Source organism: Solanum dulcamara, chromosome 9 (assembly GCF_947179165.1).
Source record: "Solanum dulcamara chromosome 9, daSolDulc1.2, whole genome shotgun sequence".
Lineage (NCBI taxonomy): Eukaryota > Viridiplantae > Streptophyta > Magnoliopsida > Solanales > Solanaceae > Solanum > Solanum dulcamara.
The window spans coordinates 47,987,630-48,007,044 of NC_077245.1; the positions used below are offsets into that span (position 1 = coordinate 47,987,630).

Here is a 19,415-nt window from a genome sequence, read left to right on the forward strand (position 1 = left end):
TGATAGAGGCTTTTGTAAGGATTACAAGGTTATTCCGAGTGAGAATATTGCTACCCAACATAAGCTTTTGGTGATGGACTTGGAGATTAAGAGGGATAGGAGAAAGAAGCCCTTTATAACCGATCGAGGATTAGATGGGGGGCCTAACTCCTGCACTTTCTTGGGAGATGGGGGAGAGGTTGACTGGTTTAGAGGCCTGGAGTAGTAGGTGGGGATGTTAACAACATGTGTGACATGACAGTTGGTTGCATTAGAAAATCAGCTACCGAGGTTCTAGGGGTATCGAGAGGAATTTTTGGAGGTTGACAAGGAGATTGGTGGTGGAATGGAGAAGTACAAGGCAAAGTGAAATCCAAGAAGGTTGCTATACGGAGTGATTGGAGTGCGTGGATGAGGAGGAGAAGAGTAGGCTTAAAGATATCTATAAGAAGGCGAAGACGAAAGCGAAGTCGGTGGTCACTAGTGCTAAGACGATGGCTTTTGAACTCTTATATGTCGAATTAGGCGGAAAAGGTGGGGATAAAAGATTATATAGGCTCGCCAAAGCGAGAGAGAGAAAAGCCCGCGACCTGGATCTAGCAAAGTGCATCAAGGATGAGGAAGGTGAAGTGTTAGTGGATGAGACCTCTATCAAGCAAAGGTGGCAAGCTTACTTCCACAAACTCCTAAATGAGAAAGGAGACAGAGACGTACTGGTTGATTTGGCGTACTCTCATAATCTTCGAGATTATGGGTATTGCAGGTGTTTTAGGGTTGGGGAGATTAGACGTGCTATTAGTAGGATAAGGAAGGGGAGAGTGATTGGGCCCAATGAGATTCCGGTGTACTTTTGGAATAGACGGACAAGGCAGGTTTGGAGTGGTTGACTAAGTTGTTTAATGTTATTTTGAAGACTGCTAAGATTGCCGATGAATGGAGGTGGAGTACTATGGTTCCATTGTACAAAAACAAGAGTGACATCCAAAACTGTAATAATTACAGGGGTATAAAATTACTAAGCCACACTATGAAGATTTGGGAGATAGTGGTGGAGATGAGGGTGAGGAGAGGAGTGTCAATTTTAGAGAACCAGTTCGGATTCATGCCGGGGCGGTCGACTACTGAAGCAATCCATTTTATGCGAAGACTGGTGGAGAAATTTAGAGAAAGAAAAAGGGATCTCCATATGGTGTTCATTGGCCTTGAAAAGGCTTATGACAAAGTTTTGAAGGATGTTCTCTGGAGGTGTCTAGAGGCTAAAGGTGTCCCGATGGTGTATATTAGGGCGATAAAGGACATGTATGCTAGAGCCAAGACTCGGGTTAGGATGGTGGGAGGTGACTCAACATTTTTTTGTTGAGATTGGACTATATTAGGGATTTGTGTTGAGTCCTTTTTTTTGCCTTGGTGATGGATGAGCTAACACGTTCTATTCAAGAGGAGGTTCCATGGTGTATGCTATTTGCAGACGACGTAGTTTTGATTGATGAGACTTGGGACAGAGTTAATGATAGGTTGAAGGTTTGGAGACAAACGCTGGAGTTCAAAGGGTTTAAATTGAGCAGGACCAAAACAGAATACTTGGAGTGCAAATTTAGTGGTGTAATGGATGAAAAGGGCATGGAAGTGAGGCTTGCCACCCAACCTATCCCCAAGACAGAAAGCTTTAAATATCTTGGATCTATCATCCAGAGTAGTGGGGACATCAATGATGATGTCACACACCACATTGGGGCAGCGTAGATAAAACGAAGGCTTGCCTCTAGAGTTCTGTGTGATAAGAAAATACCACCTAAACTTAAAGGTATGTTCTATAGAATGGTGGTTAGACCGGCGTCGTTATATGGAGTGGAGTGCTGGCCAGTAAAGAACTCTCATATTCAGAAGATACATGTTGCAGAGATGAGGATGTTGAGATGAATGTATGGACACACTAGGAGTGATAAGATTAGGAATGAGGTTATTCGTGAGAAGGTAGGAGTGACATCTATGGCAGACAAGATCAGAGAAGCGAGACTGAGATGGATTAGGCACGTGCAGAGAAAGGGTGTCGATGCCCCAGTTAGGAGGTGCGAGCTGTTGGATGTGGGGGTTATGCGGAGGGGTAGGGGTAGATCGAAAAAGTATTGAAGAGAGGTGATTAGACAAGAAATGACGCTACTCCATATTACCGAGGACATAACCTTAGATAGAAAGGAGTGGAGGTCGCGGATTAAGGGTAGAAGGCTAGTAGGGATAGAATGGTGTCTTGTCGTGTGTCGGTTTAGGATGGTCGTAGGTCTAGGCGTGCCATTATAGTTGTGTTGTTATTGTGTTTGATTATCATATTATTTTGCTATCGTTATTGTTCTTGTCTTGTAAATATGCATCGCTTTTCCTTCTTTTTTTTCCTTATGCTATTTACATTGTTTTTCTCTCTTACTTGGGACTGTGACTTTTGAGCCGAGGGTCTTTCGGAAACAACCTCTCTATCTCCATGAGGTAGTGGTAAGGTGTGCATACATTCTACCCTCCCCAGACCCCACTTGTGGAATTTCATGTTGTAATTATTCTATGAATAGTGTGAACACAAAGGGGGAAATTAAACTTTATTTAGTCATATATATTTATATAACCAAAGATACTTGGGGGTTGTTTGATAGGATGTATTAGGAGAAATAGTATATGCATTATGTATGATATTATTTAGTACTATGTTTGGTGGGAATTTTTGTGCCTATGTATAACTAATACATGTATTAGTTACACCCTACATTGTATTATAGGATGTATAACTAATACCTTCCATTTGGTGGTATTAGTAATACATAGGATTTAATACCATAGGATTAAATATGTAAAGACAAAAATACCCCTCAAGTCCTTTTAATCATTTTTTTTTTAATTTCCTTGGTTTTATGTTTTATATTTGTAGTTTTGTACTAGTAACCTTATTTAAATAAATTAGCTTACAAATTTTATTTATTTGTGGGTTCATATTTACATAATACAACAACAACAACAACAACAACCCAGTGAAATCCCACAACATGGGGTCTGGGGAGGGTAGAATGTACGCAGACCTTATTCAGGAGGTTGGTGCTGTAGTTATGCTTGGTGCTCAGGCCATCCAAAAGAAAAGTAGTTGCAAGTATCTTGGGTCTATCATGCAAGAAAAGTAGTTGCAAGTATACTTGCAACTACTTATCTTTGGGCTTGTAGTGAACTAAATTCACTTCTCGTCTTGAATGCAACCTTTGAGTACTAAATCTTTTTGGCATGTCTTACTGCTTCGTTTGCATCTTGAAATTAAACTCCTCCATTGCTTCAATTTCTTTAGGAGCATTGAAAGCTCCTTTGAACCTAGCAGGTTCACATTTTTCTTGTGCTTATTCAATTTGAGGATCATCTTCTAATTTTTTCAGCCTATGATCTTTTTCATGTTCTACAAAAACATCTTCCATTGGATCAAATAAAAAATGTTTACCTCTCATCTTAATGTTTAAAACTTCTTTTCAAACGCCATCAATGATGAAGCAATGCTTATCCTCAAAAGATACTTTGTATCCTTCTTTTTTACCAACTGACAAATACTCAACAAGTTTTGATCAATATCAGGTACATAAAGAACATCTAAAATTGTCTTATTACCTGAACTTGTTTTGATGACGACATTTCTTTTTCCTTCAACAAGAATCTGATCACCATTTCTGATCCTAACTTTGGATATTTCAATAGGCTTTATTTCTTCAAACAAACTCTTGTCATAAGTCATGTGGTTAGTGCAACCTCTATCAATTAACTAAAAGTTTGTTGAAACCTTACTTGAGATACATGTTGCAACAAAAAGATGGTCGTCTTCTTCTTCTTCATTGACCACACGTGCATCTACTTCATGGTCCTCAAATTTACTTTTGCAAATCACTACTTCATGGCCAAGCTGATTGCACTTGCTACACTTCGTATCTGGCCTTTTCCAATATATGTATGGTGGATGACCCATTTTTCCACAGTACTCACAAGGTGTGTAATTTTTGAAATTTTTACCCCTGTTTTGAGTTTTATGGATGGCTGACAAGGCTCCTTTAACCATACTATCTTGCCTTATAAGTCTTCTTTGCTCCTGTGCCTAAAAGAATTTAACAATTCTGCCAAGGTAATCTTGGACAGATCTTGTGTATTTTCTTAGGTAGTTATACATGTTTCATATCTTTCGGGCATTGTAACAAGAACTCTTTCAACAATTCTTGAATCTTTAAATTCAGTGTCTCATAATCTTACCTTGTTAACTATGCCAAGCAATTTGTCCGAGTATTCTTTGACTGTCTCGGAGTCTTTCATTCTCTGCAACTCAAACTCCCTTATTAAATTCAATACTTGCATTCCTCGAATTCTTTCATCTCCAACATATTTTTTTTCTAGATAATTCCAAATTTCTTTTGGTGAGGTGAGAGACATAATTCTTGTGAAAATAGTTGTTGAAGCAGCAGCAAACAAAGTTGCCTTCGCCTTAGACTTCGTGGTTTTCTTTTCCTTGTAACTCTTGATTTGAGCTATGGTGTGATTATTTAGCAGCAGATTAAATTCATAATCCTCTTCCACAGCTTCCCAAAGATCAAGAGCCTCCAAGTTTCCATTCTTACAACCCATAATTGATAATTTTCACCATCAAAAACAGATGGAACCATTTGTGAAAAACTATTTTCAGAATCTATCTCTTCACTCAAAGGACCCTCAATAAAAATGGCTCTAGATACCAATTGTTGGTTTTAAAAAGAAGAATTTGTAGAAAACGAATAAAATTATTAAAAGAATGAAAAACAAGAAAGAAAACTTATATACTAAAGTTGAAAGACTGATATATTTTTACTGCAGCATAAGAATACAATTTATAATAAAACTATTTACTTCTAAACCTAAAAATAGGCAAAAAGATTTGTTGAAAATACCAAACTCCTAAAGTCTATAAAATAATATTTATTCAAAATTCAAAGAGAATTCAATTCCTAATTAAAAGAGCTAACTAGTTGACTAGGTCCATCTTAATAAAATTACTGTAGTAAAAACTTAAACAATTCTAAAGCAAATATTCAACAATATTTACATAATATAAAAAAAATATTTTGCAATGTCCTTATTGAGTGATTTTATTGATACAAAACAAAATTCAATGACTTTGCTAGATAAATTCTCAAAGTTGAGTGACCTTTTGAGATATTAACTCCATATTAAAATTACAACTTGCAATTTTTATGTTCAAACGTAAATGGTTTATTCGATTTTACTATTGTTTAACGTCTTTTCTATTTTAAAAGTAGATGATATATCTTTATTAAATTGAAAATTGACGTTTTGTCAGTGATCAATTTATTAAGATACAATATTTATCCTCAAATAATTCAAGTGAAAAAATAGCAAACATGACGACAAAATTGTTCTTCTCCTAACTAGTTAGAAGGCCAAAAAAAAATAATAGTCTGGAAATTATCTACCTTGACTGAATTACATGAAATAGAAAATCTCATAATAATTCAAGGGTTCAATTGGAAAGAAGCTTTTGGTTAGTTTTAAACCAAACACAAGATTAGGTGGGAAGCAATGAACAAAACACTTGATAAAAATAATCCTTGCATTACTAATTCATGTGTTACTAATCCCTGCGTTATTAATCTTTGAACCAAACGACCCCTTTAATACCTTTATTGATTATCTTTTTGAATTGTTCCTTTTTCTGTATTTCTGTTTTGCTTTTACGGATAAATTAACAATGGAGCATTTTTATTGTTTTGCAAAGAAATAAAGAGATTACGGTGTAGATCATTATTACGTGTTGAATTTGTTTTGTTTTTTGGGCCATATTAGAGGCTTGGCAACACATGCTTAATCTGTTTTGGAAACTGTGCCAGATTTGTCTGATAGGCATTCTTGGACTGGGGGTCAGATGTTCAATAGGAACAAGGCTAAGTTCAAAGGATTCAGCCTTCTTGAAAGTGACTCTGTATGAATAAAATAAAGATCAATTTTTCCATGGCCAATTCAAAGTCAAAAGCTAAAACAAAATTTAAAACCCTAGACTACTATTTATCAAGACACACCTTAGAAATTAAATCAAACATTTTCAGAAAATGAACAATATTTGGTAAACAATACCCTAGTAGACGTTGGAATTAATGTCTTCCGGTATTTGCAGACATTGGATGAGCTGCCACTTGAAGCGGAGACAGTTGAAAGAGGCTACAGCATCGGTACTGACCCAACAGGCCTACCAAAGATTCATGGTCTTCCAATATCATCCCTGTATAATTCCAGTGGCTCAACTGATTCATACACTGCTTCTCCTAAAAACCCAAGATCACGCAAATCATCCCATTCTGGTGAACTACAGTCACCAATGTATGCTGGTGCAGATTCAAATGGTGGTGGGCGTAATTCTCTTGGTCTTTATCCAACAGTTGATATGTAGGAGATTTATCAAATGGTTTGGGTTGCTAGGCATTTGGAACCTCACCCGATATGGTGCAATGAAGAGCCATTATATATTTGATTTGTTCTGCCACAATGAAGATGATGTATGCCGATTGTTTCACTTTCCCCAATATTCTTTATTTATATTGTTCAAATAGAATGATTTTAAGCTATGCAAGGAATAATAAGAAGTCATCTTCAGCAGGCTGCAGCTAATTTTTTTGTTTTGTTTTGATAATAGCAAGTGCAGCGAGTCTATTTTAAGGAGTCCTCATTTGCATACAAGTTTCCCAAGGAGAGGGAAATGACAGGATTTGTAACTTTGACAAATGAACTTGTAGCACTGTATAGTTTGCACTTATTTAGGAAAACAGACTTTTTCTTTTCGGTTCCAGGGATTTATAACCCAACTGAGAAAAGTTGTTTAAAATGATGTAATTCAAGACTCTAATGTGCTTTGAAGTTTTGTTGATATGTTTTAATGTTATTTTGTTTTTGTGCTTAATTCAGTTATTTTAGATGGTGCAATAAGAAGTCATCTTTCCGCATGTACTCTTTTTAGTTTGTTGGTCACTAGAGTAGCCCGACCACAATGTTGGAAATATTTACATGCATGAAGTGCTCCAATGTTTATTTTACGTCCATCTAGTTTGTTAGTCACGAAAATGACTGTTATTATGGTCATAATAGACACATGTATAAAGTTTGTCATTCGTCCTTGATTTTAATGATGTGTCGAAATTCATAATTGGCGTTTAGTATCATTAGAACTTATTTTTTACCAAAAGGTTAATTAGTTATTCTATGAGCGAACATGAAAGAGCAAATAAAACTTCTAGTCACATATATTATGTGTACGAAGATATTAAGTATAAAAAGGGTAGAGTATGAAGCATTTTGCATTAGCAGGACTTTGGAAATGGTGTGAGGTAGATAAAAATTGCTTCCTAGACGACGATCACTCATGTGTGAGAAATTACCTAGAAATATCATTTTATTTTATTTTAGAATTATAATATCACCAACTATTTATATTTTTGTCAAAATATACTTCAAACAATAAATACATTTTTCTCTCCCCTAATGGGATGATATGTCATATTATTATTATTTTTAATAAAATTTTTTAACTCTTTTAAACTATTCATATTTTGTAACTAAATAAAAATTTATTACTATTCCATATTGTTATTGTTTTTATTGTTATTAAATATCATATCATATTTTTAATTCTATTTACTTTTATTTCTTTATTTTATTAAAAATAAAGTTGCATTTGTATTTATCTATTTTATCATATCAAGAGAATGATAAAAAAGAATTTTATTTTTACTTTTAGTAATTACTATTTATTCTAAATTATTTCCAATTTTTGATAACTAAAAGTAAAAATAAAATTCATCTTTATTATTCTCTTGATATGATAAAATAGATAAATACAAATGCAACTTTATTTTTAATAAAACAAAGAAATAAAAGTAAATTTATTAAAAGTAAATGTAGTTAAAAATATGACATGACATTTAATAACAATAAAATTCTTTTTTTTACATATGGAAAACTAATACATTTTTATTAGTTATAAAATATGGATGGTTTAAAATAGTTATAAAATGTCTTAAAAATGAATAATGTGACATGTCATCCCATTAAGAGAGAGAAAGATGTCTTTCTTATTTCAAGTATATTTTGGGGAAAATAGATATAGTTAAGTGATATTGTAGTTCTAAAAGAAACAAAAGTCATATTTCTAGGTAATTTCTCAAACATGGGTGACTGTTTGGGGAAATTACCCATGTCTCTATAAGCAACTTCTTTAGGTATTCAATTGTAACATTTACCCCATTTTTGAGTTTTATAAAAGATAATTAAATTTTAAAGCAAAACTAACTAATATATAAAAAAAAATCTACACTTTTAGTTTATAATGTACTCTGTTGAACTATTATCAACGCAAATATTTATTTTTGATTATTTTATCTTGGATAAAAATCAAATACTTCATTTGTTTTAACCTATTTGTCCTAAAAAATAGTCCATTTAAAAAGTATCTCTTTTTTTTAATCAACTTTTTAATTTAAATTTTTCACATGACATGTTTAAAACATAAAATTAAAAGATATTTTAGTATATTTGACATATGTTTCATTTAAAATCACATAATTCAAAAAAATAATAATTTATTTTTCTTAAATTTCGTGTGAAATTAAAATAAGATAAATAAATTAAAATGGAGAGAGTAATAAACTACTATAAAATACAAACATGAACATACAAATTTAATGGGTGATTAATCTATGCATTTCGTACTTGCGCAATGCACAAATATTATAAAACTCCATAAGGACAAATATATTGATTCGAAATTCAGATATTTTTATTTTATTTTATTTTAAATTCAAATTTTGTGTTAATTTTAAAAAGTTTATCTTTATATTCAAATTAGTGCAGATTGATACAGTCGAAAAAATATATAAGAATAGGACACTTTTAAATAAATATAACATATTAGAAATCTTACATAATGGAACTTAGTTCAATTTCGATACGAATTATCATTTTTTTTTATAATTTTGTTAGTAAATTAGTCTGTGAATTTTATTTACTTATATTCTTTACTTATAATTTTTTTATAATTTTTTTAAAAAAATACTGATAAATAAATAATAATATTAGTTAATTTTAATTTAAAATTTGATTACCTTTTATAAATTCAAGAATGGGGCAAATGTTTCAATTGAATACCTAATAAAAGTTGCTTATTGAGACATTAAACAATCTTTTATTGTATTGTTAAAATAAATTATTTTAAAAAAGAATGATGTGACATGGTATCTCATTAGGAGAGAGGAGTATATTTTGAGGAAAATAGGTATAGTTGGGTGATATTATGGTTTTAAAAAAATAAAAGTGATATTATAAGATAAAATTTTGAATATGGGTGAGTATCTAAAGAATTTACTCTAGAGACATTAAACAAATTTTTATTGTAATGTTAAATTTTTTTATTAAAAAAGAGGAAAGAATAATGTGACATAACATCCCATTAGGAGAAATGAATATATTTTGAGGAAAATAAAAATAGTTGATGATATTGTGGTCCTAAAAAACAAAAGTGATATTATAGAGCAAGTTTCCAAATATGAGCGACTATCTAAAGAATTTAATGAGGGATTACAACACTTGCACTCTGTTTGGATGGTTGTTAAGTAATGTTTTCATAATGTATCGTATTATATTATATTATGTTGTATGTATCGAACTGTATTATTTTAATGAATACAACGTTTGAATAGATTATATCATTCTTCATCATTATATAATGTCACATATCAATAATTTGACTGATAAATGTATAAGAAAATTAGGGTACAAATTAGAGCTACGATAAAAATGTAAGATAAAGAAGAAAAAGAGAATTATTAAATAAAAAGTAAAGATAAATTAAAATAACGATGTGATGACACTTTACAAAATGGGTCCTTTTATTGTTATATAACAATGAATAAATGATATTATAAAATAAATTTAAGTAATAATCAAAATGAATAACAACAACAACAACAACAAACCCAGTATAATCTAATAATGTGGGGTTTGGGGAGGATAGAGTGGTACCGGAAGAAAGATAATCAAAATGAATATTATATCTAAACTAACATACAATATAATAATAGTATAGGTTGAAAGGGTAACAACCATCCAAACAAGGTGACCTTTTATTCAATTTTCTCATAAAAACAAAATAAATATTAGAAGAAGATAGATCTCTATTCAACCCCATTGACCGGAACCATGAACGTTGAAGAAGAGGTTGAACGACTCAAAGAAGAGATCAAGCGACTCGGCATAGCCCAAGATGATGGTTCTTACAAGGTACCTTCTTCCATACTTTTTTCTTCCCCAATAAAAATTATGGGAGCTTAACGATGCATTCTTCAATTACATATAGATGAAGTATTAGGATATTTTCTGCAGAGATGGGAGATGGATCTTACATATAAGCAGTGGCCACTGTTTGGAACTCGTACTATATATACGTGTCTAGAATTTTTTCTTTTTGGAATAACACAACTTTCACAACGTTGATGTAGTGGAAATTCGATAAGGAATATGCTTCTTGCGTGACCCATTTCAATTAGAAAGAGTTACTCATCGGATCTGTAATAGTAACTTACGTTTGGGATTAGATTAAAATCATTGCTTAGAGCATATAGTCCTTGTACTTTTGGTGGATAAAATCTGTTTAAAATTAAAGAAGAGATCCTCCGTTTGTGGTAAATATATATGGCTAGAGAGTCTCTTAACGAAGAGAAGGGGATGTCTTCTTTGACATCTTTAGAGATGGAGTCAGGTATAGTCAAAAGAATGACCTAGGGGGTAATCCTAGAAAATGGGAAAATGGTGGGTGTCTTTCTGTATTGATGCACGTGTATGTGTAAGAAAATGGAGAGTGAGTTGGTTGTTTCTCCCACTCTTTTTTTTTTCTGAAAAAAGTTGTATGAATTGTGATAAAAATAAATGAAAATCAATGGCTGCCTCCACTGTTTGGTGCGATCATATTATCTTTTTCTTCCTCGTTTGGCCCTTATTTTGCCAGAAAAATGTCCCTCTATGGCCAATTTATAATCAATTTTTTGCTCAACTACAGAGCTTCTGTACGAACGATTTGATTTGAGTTTGAAAATGGGTTATTTTGCATTGGGTGGTAAAAAGAAGGGTTCAGTTAATTTTTGACAAATTTCGTCAATCAAAACTAAAAGTGCACCATATTTGAAAACTATAAGGACTATTAGTGCTCTAGTATATATTTAAGGGATGATTTTGATTCAGCCCCAACTCAAGGGACTGTTTTGGGCCTTTTCTCCTTGATAACTCAACAATAATCACAAATCTAGTTAGCTAGCAAATCAAGTAATTAGAATGTAACCAATTGAAGGAACATTCAAAGGATAACTTAACACTAACTTTATTAACGTTCAATTGAAGGAACAGCCTAAAGATAGAAGATAGATAGATGAACTCCTACAAGAATTACCTAGCTATGGTATAATTCAAGAGAGGTTGTGAAAGAGGACTAAGATCAGTGTTGTCAAAGGCACGCTTAAAGCGCGCTTAAGCCCTGAAGCGAGGCTTAAAACGTGTTTAGCGCTTCGCCTCGCTTTATGTGCGCTTTAGTATGATCATCAAGGTTCTATGACAAACTTTTCCTTTCCAATGAGCCTCTTTTGAAGAAGTGACACTAAACAATTGATATTTCACTTTATCATATCTTTTTTTCAATTTCTTGGGTCATATATTTGTCATTCATGTTTATAATTATTGGTCTTGGACTAAACATATATATTTGTATCTTTTTCTCCCTTTGCGCCTTTTTTCATTAAAGCCCACACTTTATTTGAGCTCTTTGCTTAAAGCCCCAATGGACCTTAGAGCTTTTTTGCGCTTTTCGCCTTTGATAACACTGACTAAGATACTCCCAAATCCTAACTAAATAACCCTAAGGTTCACAAAAAACATGCATCAATTCATCATTCACCCAAAAGCTAAGGAAAATGACCTAAGTGCTACTATTTATAGTAAGTAGTAACTTACAATTAAGAACATACTAGTGTACTTACCTTCGCGATGCGCGACTGATGATAAAAAATAATCCCATTATAAGTTATGTGCGAATTACGTAAGAACCTAACACCACTTCCTCTTGTAATAGTTCTAATATGGAAGTACTTAATGTATAGCCACATAATTTCCGGGCAAAACTTATAACATAGATCAAATGAATGAAGAACTACATTGTTATGTCTTTCCCCTTTGTCTTTTGCTTAAATGCCAGCAGCGTAGATAAATCGCATCTTTGATGTTGATGAGTCAAAGTAAAAAGTTGAAGGTATTATTAATTGTACCTGTTGTCCAGGACATCACAGTTGTTTTAGCCGCAAACGGTCAGCATAATTCTTCTCCCTGTATGCTAATGAACATGAATAGTAGTGGCCATCAATAATACAATCCTTTATTAATGCTCATGATTTTGCAAAGCAGACATGCTAAGCAATAACTCAGATGATGTAGTATCTCATTTCATTCTCTCTGTACATCCCTTTGATTAGATAGCACACTACTTAACATTGGGAAATAAGTAGCATAACGTTAAGTTTCAGGGAAGTATTAAGCCACTTAACTTTTCTTTTCTTCTCCTTCTCATGAAACAAATAATCTAAAACAAATTCTCCTCTGGAGTACAGTTTAATTCTCAAATGATCTTAGTGTCTTATTTAGGCTTGTCTGTTCAAATACTGATTGAAATTTGAGGAAGCATCAACGCACATGCATATACCATTATCAAACTACTACTACAGAAGCAGTGCACAACACTGATACCAAAATAAATATTCAAGAACAAATTAAATTCACAATCTTTGCAGATAAATGGAGTGGGTGTACTTCAGATTTTTGTTGTTGATGGAGATCACTACCCTTTTCAACCGTGGTTAATGCTACCATTTGATGATCTTATTGCCAAATCGAATGAAAATAATGCACTTATTTTAATGCTCTCTCTGACAGTTAAAGCCATTATGCTTGAGAAATTGGGGTGTTTTGAGTTTGCTGATTGAGGCAGATGTCAAGATAGCAGACTTCTATTAGTACTTGTTCAATATTTCAAAACATTTTGTTAATTTGGGAGGACTATTAAATGTTACCTTCTCAAAAAAGGGAGGATTATTCAGGCTCTGTTAGGATTTGAGGAATTATCCACCACATTAAGAGCTCTTTGAAACCTGCTAGGAACATGTCAAACATGATAAAAGAATTTGGGCAGAGAATGGTGTTTGCCCTTTGACTAAATGTGAGATTTCCTCATTGAGTCATTATTTTAATTAAGAGAACGTAAAAAGATTAACTTCTCATACTTTAATTTTCCTTTTTTCTTTTGTTAATAGTTGAAAATTCAAATGAATGAAGGACCACCACATATATCTTCGTTGTTTGTCTGCTAAAATATCACCAAACATGCTTCTCTATTGTAAAGTCAAAAATGGTAGCCAAGATGACTTAAGAAAGTATAGTTATATGCCCCCAGACACTAATCCCAAATTTTTTCTCTAAAGGCTCCTTCCAGGCCTTTGGAACCCTCTTTCAGTGGCCTTGCACCACCGGAACCCTTTCTCTTTCTCTCTCCTTCAAAACCTTTTCTCCAGCAAATGGACAATCGTATTTACTTCAGGTCAGGGGGAATGATAGGATATCTCAGAAACAAAGTCTTCATCTGAAGGGTGGTTCAAATGGGTCGAAAGTGCTAGATTATATATGAGGAGGATGACATTAAATAAGGGGGCTCTGAGCTGGATATGCAGAATAATGTATGAAGCATCAGAGTTCAAGGGGAGGTCCTTCAAGACCTGGAAAGTCAGAGATGTTTCCTCCTATGTCTTCTATTCTCTGAAATCTTACAAGTTTGGTAGATTTCTTTCTTTGATCTTGGTTAATGGTCACTCCAGGGTAGTTATCATTATCCCTAAAAACAAACCTAATGCTGGTTGGTTGAGTCTGGCTAACTGCATTGAAAGCTTCATAAATAGAAAGCCTTTTATGCAAAATAATGGTCCAAAATTCCCAAATACAGGGTCTCTGGCCCATCAGTCTTTAAAGAGAGAAGACACCTATAAAGTAGCAGGTGGACTTTGCAAGATCAACCCCCCCCCCCCCCTTTGATCAGAGAACTTCTGCTCTCGGTAGCCAGAGGGAAAGAGATCCCACCAGGTGATGCCTAGTGGGAAGCTTTCCTGAATTCGAAGAGATCCCAACAAGAAACAGTTTCTCTCAAAAGAAGTTGCAGAACACATCATTCTTGGAAAAATGGAAGAAACAGGGAAGTCTCTGGAGGTGGATTGGTGGTTGCCACTGGTTAGTACCTAGCCAGCAGAACACAAATTTGCTTGGTCATGGATTCGAGTTCTTGGCCTTCCACTCCATCTTTGGACAACCAGCACCATGACAGAATTACGAAATAAGTGTGGGGGATGGATTGAAACTGAAGAAGCAACTTCTCTGAAAGTCATTAGGAAATAAGTGTGGGGGATGGATTGAAACTGAAGAAGAGACTTCTCTGAAAGTCATCTCCGATGGGCTTGCCTCAAAGTTAAAGGCTCCTTCAACGATATCCCTAGGGAAGTTGAAATCTCAGACGGAGACCTCACTTTTTCCTTGCCAATCTGGGTAGAAGCTCTGGCAAGGTTTCGCCGTACTAGGGTGGTCGGCCTCAAAAAACAAAAAAACTAGTACTTTGTACGAGAATGGTGTGGTCTGCTTCTCTGAACCTCAAAAGATGGAGACTGATCACAAATTAGGTGTTAAAACTTAAAAGAGAGTGGAAATACTCGTTGGGTATTGATTTGCGAGCTGTTGAAGAAGTGTGTCCCAACCATGTGGTACCCACTGACAAAAACACGTGCTGCCCTCATATAACCCCCAAAAGTTAAATCCTGAGATTTTTAATAAGAATGACCTCTTATTAACTGGCTCCCTTCTGGGCCTCTCAAAGCTCAACTCCCACTTCAGAAAATCTCAAAACCATCCAAGGCTGAGACCTTCACCAAGTTTGTAAATTCTAATTTAACGACGCACCAATCACCCCCTTCCTCCTTCAACAATTGTGTAGTCGATGCTCTTATCGGTGAGCTCGACCACAAAGAAAAGCCCAAATCTTGCATGCAACTCAAAAATTCTCTACCCAAGGTCAGTGCGACCTCTCCCCTGAAGGAAATTCTATCGCGACTCCTAGTAGTAGCTCCGGCGAGCTCAGTTGAGGTTTTGGATAGAACCGGAGAACTGCCAGAAAACCAATTGATACCTCTGCAAAATCTCATCCCCATCCAATTTGATTCCAGCGAGTGCAGTGGTGAGGAGGAGATAAGAACCTCCTCCTGGGTAAAGCAAAACATCATTAGACTAAGCAAAATAGCTTTAGGGGGATGTCAAAAGCCTGACAGGTGATCTCTGGTCCAATAAATGGCTAGGGGAAGTTCATCTGGGGGCCAGGGAAATAGTGGGGGGATTCTTATTATGTAGGACAAGAGAGAATGGCTGGAGGAGCTGATTAATACTGGAACCAATTGATCCTATGTAAATTCACTAGCATAAACCAGGAGATGACATGGTACCTTAGTGCAGTTTATGCTGACTGTAATAGGGTTACCAGAAGAGATCTTTGGAATGTGCTGGATACTAAACCCTTTGTGAGGGGCCTTGGGTGGTATTTGATGACTTTAACGTCACAAGGTTTGTGTCTGAAAGGATAAACTGTAACAGGATCACTGGGACAATGGCTGAATCCTCTGAATGCATCAATGGCTTAGAACTGGTAGACCTTCCTTTCAGTATTGAAAGATTCCTATACTCTCCTGAAGGGGAAGACTCTTTAACTGGGTATAGAGTTTAAGAAATAAAGGAAGATTTTTGAAACTTGTGGTTTAAAGTAAGCTATAGATACTTGTGTGGTTGTAAATCATCTCATTGAGGGTAAAAATGGGTATTCTAAAGTTGAATTATTACTAAATATTGCAAGTGTCATTCTTCTTGGTACTAAATTAGTGTCACAAAAATTGGGACAAAGGGATTATTAATCTCACCAGTTAGTTAAAAATTTGTTGGTGACACTGTTGAGATCTTGATAGCACAAACTGCTAACTCCGAAATTTTATTGCAATAGCTGAAAGTGAATTCTTTGAGTAGAAAAAGTGAAACTCTCCGTTAGTGTGCTTCAATCTCAATGTGTTCTTCTGGACTAGGTTTCTTGCTCAGTGGAAACTGAATTTCATTTATTATTTAATTATTCCATAATATTACTTTGAAGCAAGATTGTAATAGATGGATGTTATTCGTGTACTTTAACCACCGAGTGTCTCTTGTTTAGCAAAGCTTTAGAGTTACTTTATCAAAGAAACAGAGAAAAACATAGCAAAGCCTTAAACTGGGTCTGTATTGCTTTGCTTATATATATATATCATAGAGAGATCCTTGAAATCTATGGGATGCTTGTAATTTCAACAAGAATAGAGATGAATCAGAAGGTTATGATGGCACAAGATATTTGCTTTTTTTTTAAAAACCCTGGGCATATGATGTTAAATTTTTGTACAATATAGTAGCCTCTTTTCATTTCTTACATAAAACTGGTTTGAACTCCAAAATTTTATTAAAAGAGCAGGTGAAATACATTTAAGAGAAATTACTACCTACTTTGTTTCAGTATAGTCTCAAGAAACAAATCATGAGGATTAAGGTTAGATAATTGAAGCAGGCAAATGCTGGTTTTTGTATCTGAATATATGATTGTTTGAAAGCACAAGCGTTTTAAAAGGCTTATTTCATGCCTTTTGAAATTGTTTGTTCTTGAAATCTATAGCATTGTTGTTCAAGAACTAAAAACAATTTTTTTTATCTAGTTGGTTTAGCTTTGGATGGCATTCCCTGGTGTAGTTGTTTACTGTTTCTGCTATCATTAGTAAGTCAATGATTTGAGAAATGGTAGCAGCATAGGACTGTGATATCAACTGAACAATAATAGAGTGCAAGTAATGTAAACAGATTTGAGTTTGTGCCAGTCTCTCCCATATGAGTCTCTATCCTTGCTTGATTGGAAGCTGGCTTTGTCTTTGTTTTCATGGTTAATGTTTGAAAATTAGTGTTGGAAAAATTTGATTCAAATTGCATTTAGCCTCCCATCAAGATTATAATGCTTATGTGTCGACGCTCTTTTTTTATTTTTAAATGGGGGTAGGGGAAGGAGAAATGGGGAGGGGATTACAAGGTGAAGAATTGAACCCTCACCAATAAGGTGGGAGTAACCAACTGAACTACTAAGATTCTCCTACGTTTTGATGCTCAACTTGTTTCTTTTATGTTAATTTTTCTGGTGGTACCGTTATTCTAGGGTCATATCTTTTTACTTAGTTTACTGATATTAATTAAACTTACTCACGATTTCTAGCTGAGTTTATTATTTTCTGATTATTTTATTTTTGGTGTTGCCTTATTTTATGTTATGGTTTCAACTGGATTTACTTTTATCAGTAAAAGATCTAGAGTTTGAAGAATAACAAATCAATAAAATTGAATAAGAAAAGAAGAAAGAAAAGGAAAAAAAGAAAATAATAAATGATAAAATTAATTTAAAATGAATGAAAAATGTCACGTGATTGTCCTCTTTGGCCTAGTTTTTTTTTTTAAAACTTTCACACCGCAAGAAGAGTGAAACCATTATGCATGTCACTTTGGCACTACATGGAGGTTTTAAATAGGAAACCTTAAGAGTTTAAGGGGGATAATAGCAACACCTCATAATTTAAGTATAAAAGTTGCAAAAGGCAGATAGTTAAGGAGAGCCCTAACTATAATCTAAAGGAATTGTATTGACTTAGTAGAATAGTTGTCATCTTAAACAAATACAAGGTGGCGTGATTAACATTTTTGTTTGTTTGTGTTGTGAAGGTAACATTCGGAGTGCTGTTTAATGATGACAGATGTGCCAACATCTTTGAGGCGCTAGTTGGAACATTAAGGGCTGCAAAGAAAAGGAAATTCCTAACCTACGATGGTGAGCTCCTCCTCCAAGGTGTTCATGACAATGTCGAAATCATTCTCAAGCCACCACTTGTTACCACTTCATAAGCAAGCAATGTTGTTGAATTATTCTACTTTTTGATCGGGAGTGTGTACAAGTAACTGGGCACGTCCAATTATTTTTACCAAGAATGTGGTGTGTGTGTGTGTGTAAGATTCAGTTAACTTCTATATTATTCACATCTCCCATTTGTGCTGTATAACAAGTTTTATGGTTAATCCAGATAAGTGTAGAAATAGCATATCAAAGATGTAATAAGGAGAAAGGGTGAAGCATGGAATAAGATGAGAAAAAGTAGTTATCGGGCTGTTGCTTGCTACAATGCTCCTTGCTTAGTTTTTCCATTGTAACTTCATTTCTCTAAGCATAATGGCAATGATTTTTGAGTATCTATTTTTATCCTTTAGTTTAAACTCTAAACTAGAACAAAAGGTGATTGATTGCAGGTGTCATGGTCCGAGCTTACACTCTGGACGTGGTCGACACTCAGAATCATTACTGGTCTCAAAACGGACCCTCGATCTGGCTTACTACTATGTGGAAGGCTAAACAACTTATGCGAAAGCTTTATAAAAATGAGCATCACAATGATTAAACAAAACAAAACCATCTCAACAACTTTATCTAAAAGTCTGAATAATAAGAATAATAATATGTTTGAAAAAGATCTGAAAACAATAACTTGACTGACCCATCTAACTCATCTATAAAGCCTCTAATGAACTAAAGATAGGTGTCAGGACAAGATCCCTAGCTATGTGAATACTCCACTAGAAATGTCTATTAAGTAGTGAATAATTCGATAAACTGAAGCCCTTTGAAAATAAAGAGGTCTCACTAAATGCTGATGGGGAAAGATGATGCATTTGCTGTTGATCCTGAAAACTTGAATCTGCATCATTTTAAAATGCAGCGCCAAATGGCGTCAATATATGAAATGTACAATATGTAAAAATAGTTGAATGAAATAATTGGCTAAACTGAATATACTGAACTAAAAGAATAAATTTGAAGGTAAATTGTAAAATAGTCAACTCAAAAGTAAAGCATGCATGAGTTCTTTAACAATCAAGCTTTGTGTGCAATAGTAGCAAATAGTGAAAATAATATAATTTAATTTTTTGGGGAGTTTCTCTAATCGACAACCACCATGTGAGCCTCATGATGATACAATTGTCTTTGCCCATGTTACTAGAGTCGTCCTATACTTTGTTAGGGTAATGGACGAACTTAACTAATGGATCCAATATCGGGGCCCTTATCAAGAGCTTTCTGAGGAATCGCCTGAATCAATGACACTATTCTATCCTACGTGGCAGTACAGTTTTGGGTTTGAATTATTTGACCCATTACCCAACTCGATACT

The 19,415-nt window shown here is 34.2% G+C and overlaps 2 protein-coding genes across 3 annotated transcripts in view; both read left to right on the forward strand.

The window, feature by feature from the left end:
* The window catches only part of LOC129903291 (dynamin-related protein 3B-like), a 42,058-nt gene extending 35,130 nt beyond the window's left edge, over positions 1–6,928 (forward strand). Inside the window, exons 20-21 of one of the 2 annotated variants that reach the window (XR_008770244.1) lie at positions 6,149–6,527; positions 6,665–6,928. Coding sequence is in view for 1 of the 2 variants with exons in the window: in XM_055978800.1 (XP_055834775.1) it covers positions 6,149–6,421 (273 nt within the window). In the remaining variant the exon portion in view is untranslated. Of the gene's footprint in view, positions 1–6,148 lie in introns of both variants that reach the window. The other variant, XM_055978800.1, reaches the window with a different exon arrangement.
* Positions 6,929–10,132: 3,204 nt separating this feature from the next.
* On the forward strand, positions 10,133–18,438 carry LOC129903941 (costars family protein). Its single transcript, XM_055979462.1, has 2 exons — positions 10,133–10,299; positions 17,917–18,438. Exons 1-2 carry the CDS (start codon positions 10,219–10,221, stop codon positions 18,094–18,096), a joined length of 261 nt encoding a protein of 86 aa, XP_055835437.1. The 5' UTR covers positions 10,133–10,218; the 3' UTR covers positions 18,097–18,438.
* The last annotated feature ends 977 nt before the right edge of the window (positions 18,439–19,415 follow it).

Excerpts from the sequence above, each read along its gene's own strand:
- LOC129903941 (XM_055979462.1), top strand. The coding sequence starts at position 10,219 with ATGAACGTTGAAGAAGAGGTTGAACGACTCAAAGAAGAGATCAAGCGA. Across the intron at positions 10,300-17,916 it reads AAGATGATGGTTCTTACAAG|GTAACATTCGGAGTGCTGTT; the intron begins GTACCTTCTTCC and ends TGTGTTGTGAAG.